The 9,610-nt window shown below is 40.5% G+C and overlaps 1 protein-coding gene across 1 annotated transcript; it reads right to left on the bottom strand.

Moving 5' to 3' along the window:
• Positions 1-5,128: 5,128 nt before the first annotated feature.
• LOC124271310 lies at positions 5,129-6,591 on the bottom strand. The gene has a single exon (XM_046706406.1). It carries the CDS (start codon positions 6,547-6,549, stop codon positions 5,584-5,586), a length of 966 nt encoding a protein of 321 aa, XP_046562362.1. The 5' UTR covers positions 6,550-6,591; the 3' UTR covers positions 5,129-5,583.
• Positions 6,592-9,610: the final 3,019 nt, after the last annotated feature.

Here is a 9,610-nt window from a genome sequence, read left to right as displayed (position 1 = left end):
AATTAATAAATTGGATGAATAAAAATACATAAAAATGTAACACATTGTGGATTTGAACCTTTGAACAAGCTCTTATCTAAGACTACAAACCACAGCTGAAGGAAATTGAATGAGAGTGACGTCACTTGATATTGTAGTTATGTTATGTGGTAACTTTGGTATGTATCCTTTCAATGTAATCACATTGGCTTACATTCAAAATATTGTTTTCAATAAAATTGCATACCTTTCTTCTCTTACATCCTCCCTCTAGCCCGGTCTCCGTCATGTTGACGGTTCTTAGTCTGTTCATCCGTTCACATGTAAACAAACCTGTCTCCGTCAGCGTCCGTGGTAACCGCGTGGTAATCTTTCTCCTTTTTTGCTCCTTGCTTCGATATACAACTTTGACAAAACAGCGTCTAAATCTTCAGGGGCGAGGTTTTCAAATTCAATAGATTTACCTTTTTTGACTAAGATATTCCCAGAAAACACGAATCGCCGTCGAAGTCGCTTTCTTCGTGTTTTTAGCATCAACATTTTCCAAAATGATATTTTCTTCATTTACTGAAATTCCGCAATTCTGTCGTCTCGTCGTTAACGAATGAAGCGGGATCCCTTCAAGCAAAGCAATCTGATTGGTTGAATCATAGGGAAGTCCTCATCCGGGTCTCTCAAAATCTATATTCAGAAACTCAAGTCAATATGACTTTTGGTCGGACCTGGGTTTGGAGACAATATGCTCAAAGGCTTGCCAATCTACCAACCATCTGTAAAGTGCCCTTTTCATTTAATTCGCAGATATTTCTTCAGTTCCTCGTTTGAACCCCAAATAGGCTCCCTCTTGTGTGGTTCGTTGAGATGCTTGTAAAATATGAATACAATTGATATTTGAGCCATGGATGGATGGATGGTGTGGGTTCATGTGTCTGAAGTGTGTATGTTCTATCTCAAAGGCTTGCCAACCTACCAACCATCTGTAAAGTGCCCTTTTCAGGTTTTTTGAAGACATTTCTTCAGTTCCTCGTTTGAACCCAAAATATATTCCTCTTGTGTGGTTCGTTGAGATGCTTGTAAAATATGAATACAATTGATATTTGTGCCATGGGTGGATGGATGGTGTGGGTTCATGTGTCTGAAGTGTGTATGTTCTATCTCAAAGGCTTGCCAACCTACCAACCATCTGTAAAGTGCCCTTTTCAGGTAATTCGCAGACATTTCTTCAGTTCCTCGTTTGAACCACAAATGGTCTGCTTTGCTGAGATGCTTGTAATTGATTAATACAATTGATATTTGTACCATGGATGGATGGATGGTATGTGTGTATGTGTCTGAAGTGTGTATGTTCTATCTCAAAGGCTTGCCAACCTACCAAACATCTGTAATGTGCACTTTTGAGCCAGTTTATAGACATTTCTTCAGTTCCTCGTTTTAACCCCAAGTAGGCTCCCTCTAGTCTGCTTTGCTGAGATGCCTGTAATTCATCAATACCGTTGATATTAGTGTCATGGATGGATGGGTGGTACAGGTGTATGTTTCTGAAGTGTGGATGTTCTATCTCAAAGGCTTGCCAACCTACCAAACATCTATAAAGTGCCCTTTTCAGGTATTTCGCAGACATTTCTTCAGTTTCTCGTGTGAACCCCAAATAGGCTCCCTCTTGTGTGGTTCTTTGAGATGCTTGTAATAGATGAATACAATTGATATTTGAGCCATGAATGGATGGATGGTGTGGGTTCATGTGTCTGAAGTGTGGATGTTCTATCTCAAAGGCTTGCCAACCTACCAACCATCTATAAAGTGCCCTTTTCAGGTATTTCGCAGACATTTCTTCAGTTTCTCGTTTGAACCCCAAATAGGCTCCCTCTTGTGTGGTTCTTTGAGATGCTTGTAAAATATGAATACAATTGATATTTGAGCCATGAATGGATGGATGGTGTGGGTTCATGTGTCTGAAGTGTGGATGTTCTATCTCAAAGGCTTGCCAACCTACCAACCATCTATAAAGTGCCCTTTTCAGGTATTTCGCAGACATTTCTTCAGTTTCTCGTTTGAACCCCAAATAGGCTCCCTCTTGTGTGGTTCTTTGAGATGCTTGTAATAGATGAATACAATTGATATTTGTGCCATGAATGGATGGATGGTGTGGGTTCATGTGTCTGAAGTGTGGATGTTCTATCTCAAAGGCTTGCCAACCTACCAACCATCTGTAAAGTGCCCATTCCAGGTTTTTCGCAGACATTTCTTCAGTTCCTCGTTTAAACCACACATAGGCTCCCTCTTGTGTGGTTCGTTGAGATGCTTGTAATAGATGAATACCATTGATATTTGTCTTGTGGATGGATGAATGGTGTGGGTTTATGTGTCTGAACTGTGGATGTTCTATCTCAAAGGCTTGCCAACCTACCAAACATCTGTAAAGTGCCCTTTTCAGACACTTTGTAGACATTTCTTCACTTCCTCGTTTGAACCCCAAGTAGGCTCCCTCTAGTCTGCTTTGCTGAGATGCTTGTAATTGATCAATACAATTGATATTTGTGCCATGGATGGATGGATGGTATTTGTGTATGTTTCTGAAGTGTGGATGTTCTATCTCAAAGGCTTGCGAACCGACCAACAATCTGTAAAGTGCCCTTTTCAGCCAGTTTGTGGTAGACATTTCTTCAGTTCCTCGTTTGAACCACAAATGGGCTCCCTCGTGTCTGCTTTGCTGAGATGCTTGTAAATGATCAATACCGTTGATATTTGTCCTATGTATGAATGGATGGTGTGGATTTATGTGTCTGATGTGTGGATGTTCTATCTCAAAGGCTTGCCAACCTACCAACCATCTATAAAGTGCCCTTTTCAGGTATTTCGCAGACATTTCTTCAGTTTCTCGTTTGAACCCCAAATAGGCTCCCTCTTGTTTGGTTCTTTGAGATGCTTATAATATATGAATACAATTGATATTTGAGCCATGAATGGATGGATGGTGTGGGTTCATGTGTCTGAAGTGTGGATGTTCTATCTCAAAGGCTTGCCAACCTACCAACCATCTGTAAAGTGCCCTTTTCAGGTATTTCGCAGACATTTCTTCAGTTCCTCGTTTGAACCCAAATAGGCTCCCTCTTGTGTGGTTCTGTTGAGATGCTTGTAATATATGAATACAATTGATATTTGTGCCATGAATGGATGGATGGTGTGGGTTCATGTGTCTGAAGTGTGGATGTTCTATCTCAAAGGCTTGCCAACCTACCAACCATCTGTAAAGTGCCCTTTTCAGGTATTTCGCAGACATTTCTTCAGTTCCTCGTTTGAACCCCAAATAGGCTCCCTCTTGTGTGGTTCTTTGAGATGCTTGTAATAGATGAATACAATTGATATTTGTGCCATGAATGGATGGATGGTGTGGGTTCATGTGTCTGAAGTGTGGATGTTCTATCTCAAAGGCTTGCCAACCTACCAACCATCTGTAAAGTGCCCTTTTCAGGTATTTCGCAGACATTTCTTCAGTTCCTCGTTTGAACCACAAATAGGCTCCCTCTTGTGTGGTTCTTTGAGATGCTTGTAATAGATGAATACAATTGATATTTGTGCCATGAATGGATGGATGGTGTGGGTTCATGTGTCTGAAGTGTGGATGTTCTATCTCAAAGGCTTGCCAACCTACCAACCATCTGTAAAGTGCCCATTCCAGGTTTTTCGCAGACATTTCTTCAGTTCCTCGTTTAAACCACACATAGGCTCCCTCTTGTGTGGTTCGTTGAGATGCTTGTAATAGATGAATACCATTGATATTTGTCTTGTGGATGGATGAATGGTGTGGGTTTATGTGTCTGAACTGTGGATGTTCTATCTCAAAGGCTTGCCAACCTACCAAACATCTGTAAAGTGCCCTTTTCAGACACTTTGTAGACATTTCTTCACTTCCTCGTTTGAACCCCAAGTAGGCTCCCTCTAGTCTGCTTTGCTGAGATGCTTGTAATTGATCAATACAATTGATATTTGTGCCATGGATGGATGGATGGTATTTGTGTATGTTTCTGAAGTGTGGATGTTCTATCTCAAAGGCTTGCGAACCGACCAACAATCTGTAAAGTGCCCTTTTTAGCCAGTTTGTAGACATTTCTTCAGTTCCTCGTTTGAACCCCAAATAGGCTCCCTCGTGTCTGCTTTGCTGAGATGCTTGTAAATGATCAATACCGTTGATATTTGTCCTATGTATGAATGGATGGTGTGGATTTATGTGTCTGATGTGTGGATGTTCTATCTCAAAGGCTTGCCAACCTACCAACCATCTGTAAAGTGCCCTTTTCAGACACTTTGTAGACATTTCTTCAGTTCCTCGTTTGAACCCCAAATAGGCTCCCTCTTGTTACAGACTCTTGTCCGATTGTGTAATAATTCACCTACACCTCTTGTTACAGACTCGTGTCCCATTGTGTAATAATTCACCCACACCTGTTGTTACAGACTCGTGTCCCATTGTGTAATAATTCAGCTACACATCTTGTTACAGACTCGTGTCCCATTGTGTAATAATTCACCTATACCTCTTGTTACAGACTCGTGTCCCATTGTGTAATAATTCACCTACACCTCTGGTTACAGACAGGTCTCATTGTGTAATAATTCACCTCTACTTCCGGTTACATTCATGTAACATTGTGTAATAACTGACCCACTCCTCTTGTTGCAGGCATGTAACATTGTGTAGTAATTCACATACATTGCCTGTAACAATTAATCTACACACACTGGTACAAACGTCTCTTTGTCTAATGTCTGATTTTACATCAATTCACGTGCGCATTCGTTAAAGCATCTGCCAGCACCTAACGATTAGCCAAATCATTTCTGTACCAACATGTCCTATTGAGTTACTGTCCACCACGTCTCATTCACGAGCAATTCAACAATTTACCAACATAAACCTGTAGAGGATGGCCCGAAAAAATTCTCTTTCGTATCAATTAGAGACAAAAATTCTAATAGCACAGGTGACAATAATTTAATAATACATCAAAGTGAATAACTGAATGTTAATGACAGGTTCGTCGTGCCTTCGTCGCACCTTGTATTTTAAGGAAAAACACAAGTTTATTTTTTTTACAAAATTTAATTAGTGAAACGATGTAAGTAGATGAATGGGCTCTGTTACCCGAAATCACAATCTACTCACGAAGTTAGGGGTCATTTACTGGTTCCTGGACCCATCTAACATGTCACAGCTAAACCATTTGCCCGACTAAAGCAAGGTTTTGTGGAAGAATTGAAATACGCAATTCATCCCAGATAAATTGAGGTTAAAAGTACAAGGCAGTCTAGTGCAGAGTGAGGAGACACCGCAAATTCGCTCTACAGAGTTGCGTCCCATGTGTACTCTGGATGCCAATTATCCTGGGTTCTAATCCTGCTTTGTTCTAGGTTCGTCGGCATTTCCTTTCATCACTTCAGGCTTTCTTCCCAAATTAAGCTAACATGCCGTGACGTAACTGTATTACTGTTCAAATCGGCGTTAAAACAACGCACTCACGTTAAACAATTCATGTTTGGCAAATATTGTAAATATTGAATATTTGGGCGAATTGCATCTAGAAAATTGCATCAGAAATGTTTACCCTAAAGCTTAGCAAGAGACTCCTGACGCGACACGTGCTCTTCTAAAACCTGACTGTCACTTTCCTTCTTGGGCCGGTTTTGTTTGTCAATGGCTTCAGAATGCAGCTTGACTGTTTGTCCTGACAGTTTCATGCCCTCGATGATCCCTGTCGTCGTTATCTTCAATGCATACTTCTTAAACTCATCCCCCGGCTCCGTCTCGTCCACAACGTTTACTTGCTTCTTTCTTATTTGCTTGTCAAAAATGGGCTGAAGGTCACCAATGGAAAAGGAGGAAACCAACTCCTGACCCTTCTTTCGTCTGATGAACACCGGAGCCGATCCCGACGGCATCCTCATCAGTGTCTCAACCTTGAACTTTTTACAAATTTCCTTCTCCGTGAACACGACCTGTGCAGTGCAGTGGCTGTTGGCTTCAACGTTGATATCACTTGTCGTTTCAAACGTCAACGTTTCTTCGAACGTCTGACCGGTAGTTTTGGAGATCTCCAGCCGTGCTTCCAGACCTGCTTCCAGACTAGCTTCTGCAACTCCAATGGAAAACTTTGCGGACCCACCGATAGAAAATCCTGTCTGGAAGGTGACGTTTACTGAAGCTGTTCTCGCCCGTTCCATCCTGAACTTGTAGACCTGGTCCCTATTGGTGTCGTTTTGATAGTCAGTGGATAGGAGAGATGTGTTGGGAATCTGGTCGCCATGCTTGAGCTGCTTCGGTTTGGGCCTAGAATCGGACTCAGAATGGGTCTTTGATTCGGACTCAGATTTCTTGTCAAGCTTAGCAGGCAAGTCTTCAAATTGGTAAAAGTTCATGGGGACATCTACATCGAAATCTTTCCTTCTGAGGAAGAGCTTTCTCCAGAAAGATGATTTGTTGACGAATTGATCCCATGCCCAGTCCTGTATCTTCTTTTGTACGTCGAAAATTGGGGAGACGTCTTCTACCTTCGATTCACCACCACAGACCATGGTAATCACTTCTGAAAACAGAAAGATCTCTTAAAATATGTCGCAGATACAGTTGTGAAGCACAGGGCATGTTAATGACCACGCCAGCTCTTTTGGGAAACAATTTTACTATTTCAGATATAAACATCATGTATTTACATTGTAGTCTTCGTTTCGAAAACAGGTAATATTCCACCCTCTTACACGCAGACGGGATAACTCTGTATCTTGAATTCTCTTTAATATCTTAAATATTTCCCTCCTTACTATTTGAATGTTTTGTGGAAAGTGTGCATTAATATAACAGTTTAAGGACTATCATTCGTCATTCCGAGTAGGACAACATGTTATAAAGTTCTGAGACTTGTTTTTCAAACGATAGTTTTCTGTAGAAAAACAATTAAGTCAATAATTATAACATAGTATGACGCTACAATATGTTTCCTTTAACGCTTGAAGTGATGTGATGATTTGATTTGGTGTGACAACAGTATTATGCGAGTTTTATGCAATATATTGGAGGAAGTAAATCTGAAATATATAAATAAAGCTTACAACAGGAAATTCCTGCTAAGTCATGTCATTTACATATTCATCGGATCGTGATCGCGTATATCGAAGTTAATTATCCCACGGATAATACCTAGAGATTATTACACGAGCAAGTGTGTCATTCGACTTATACAGAACGAGTGTGAAATTGTGTATTGTCCGAGCTCGAGTCTAAAAGGTTCTTTAATTATCCATTTATGCATGTACATTTGTGCAGTAAACTCGGTAAGCAACTATGGCGACCCTCTTCATTTACGGTACGTTCAGTTGTTTAATAACGGGGGCGGTGGGGTAGCCTAATGGTTAAAGCGTTCACTCGTCACGCCGAAGACCCGGGTTCGAATCCCCACATGGGCACAATGTGTGAAGCCCATTTCTGATGTCCCCCCGCCGTGATGTTGCTGGAATATTGCTAAAAGCGGCGTAAAACCAAACTCAGTCAGTGTTTAATAACGTCACAGAGGACGGAATACAGAAAAAATGGTTGCTAGGCAAGAGTGTATATACACAATGTGGGTAATAACTGTCATGTGAGAAAATAGGTTTATCGTTCTAAAATGGTTTCCACTGAAGATATTTCTTGGCGACATCAAGGGGATTTCCCGTTGAAAATGAAACTGCATTATACCATAACGAGACAACCGAGCATGATCACAACACTGCCCTCTCCAGACAGGTCACTGATTCTAACATTTTACTAACTGAAAATGCTTAAAGAATGACATCGGATTGTAAACATAATCTCACTCTCATGTATATTGACATCTCCCACTCTCGTGTTTAATTTCTTCAAATATATACAGATTTAAACGATTACCATGAATATCCGCGATAGAATTGGTCTTCAGCAACCCGTGCAAGAGGCGACATACAACCGGTATATTGCTGAGTGTTGCGTTGAACAACAACGAAACCAACCAAACGTATTTAAACGAATAAGGCAACATATGAAAGTACAAGTGTTCCTATATCTCTTTCTTGATTTCACCACAGTGTAATTCAAAGGCTTCGACGAAACCCGGAAAAAGAATATAGGGACACTGGTCCTTTTGTATGTTATCTTGTTCGTTTCTATCGATATTTCAAAAACGGTTTTAAAGCACATCGGCAAACCATGAAGTCTTATGTCAAACTGAGAATTAGTTTACAGTCTAAAAAATATCAAATGAGTAGTATTAATGATATATGTCAATTGCTATGACATTATTAAATGACATGATTAAATGTCAAGATATAATGTATACAGTTCAATCGCATAAAATCTTTTCATACCCAAATAGCAAATCTCAAAATGCATATTCTATCGGAATACGTTTGTAAAACAAATAGATTAGAACCATGGGTTTATTTCCAAATAACAGCATTCAGTTGGATTCCACCGTTATATTTGTCTGCTTGTTTTGGTTGAGAAATTAATTAACACGCGTCCTTTGGTACATCTGTATCTTCAAAGATCCCGGGTATTCAGTGTTCAGAAATGCATCTCACATATGATGTAACATTTTTCTAACGGTATATCACACTTTTATTACAGACGGTAGCCCAGTCCATTGTGATGTTCAGTTACGTCAGCCGGCGAATCGTCACAAAGTAGGTCGAGTCCCTGGTTGCAGCTCGTGACAGCCTGGTTGATTGATCAGTGCACCTTTAAACATGTACTGAATCCTTTTGAAATAGTATTTTGGAATGGTACGCTTTTTGTTCGACGACGTCTCCTAGTTTCGTTTCCCTGAGTGGATGCAACTTGAAAAGCTCTCACACAATTAAGCCAGTAAGCGTACATTGCCTAAGAACCCTAAGATCGTTTAAGCTTGAAAATATTTCAGCATTAGGACAGATGCAATAACATTTCTAAAGATACTCATGTCGTGCACACATCGACGATCATAATAACTTGCTGACATCCATTAAACAAAATGAATATAATAACTACCCTGTGAACATACCCATGAAGGTCCGCGTGAGAACTGATCTTTCACTACCCATATTACTCTTAAGATACGACAAACTGGATGGGGTGGTCAGGCTCGCTGACTTGGTTCATTCACATAGTATCCTTGTTACCGTGATCGATACTCTTGATGTTGATCACTGGACTGTGTGATACAGAGTCGAATTTTTACAGACCGCCGACAAATAGCGGGAATATTGCTGATAGCGGCGTTGTAGAACGTGGACTTGAGACACTGTCAGTAGAGGAACATTGTGTTTTAATACCTTTATATCAAGTAGTAAAATTTTAATCAATACTGCTGATGTTGCTTGAAGCATACTCAGTGTTAGTTAGGCTAAATGAAGTCCATGTGTATTGTTTCTCTTAGATATTTCCAGTTGATTTCACTTTATGATTCAGTTTCAGTTTTGCTCTTTTGTGGTACCTTGGGTTAAGGGGCGGTCAGGTAGTCGGGTAGTTAAAGCGTTCGCTTGTCACGCCGGAGACCCTAGTTCGATTCCCCACAAAAGTACAATATGTGAAGCCGTTTCTGGTGTCCCCGTTGTATTGTTTATCACACAGGTTAAGTGGTGGTCA

This window comes from Haliotis rubra, unplaced genomic scaffold, assembly GCF_003918875.1.
Source record: "Haliotis rubra isolate DU_JTF1 unplaced genomic scaffold, ASM391887v1 Scf1599, whole genome shotgun sequence".
Classification (NCBI taxonomy): Eukaryota; Metazoa; Mollusca; class Gastropoda; order Lepetellida; family Haliotidae; genus Haliotis; species Haliotis rubra.
This window is presented reverse-complemented; position numbering and strand designations above follow the sequence as displayed.

Coding starts and splice junctions, on each gene's coding strand:
- LOC124271310 (XM_046706406.1), bottom strand. CDS start 6,549: ATGGTCTGTGGTGGTGAATCGAAGGTAGAAGACGTCTCCCCAATTTTC.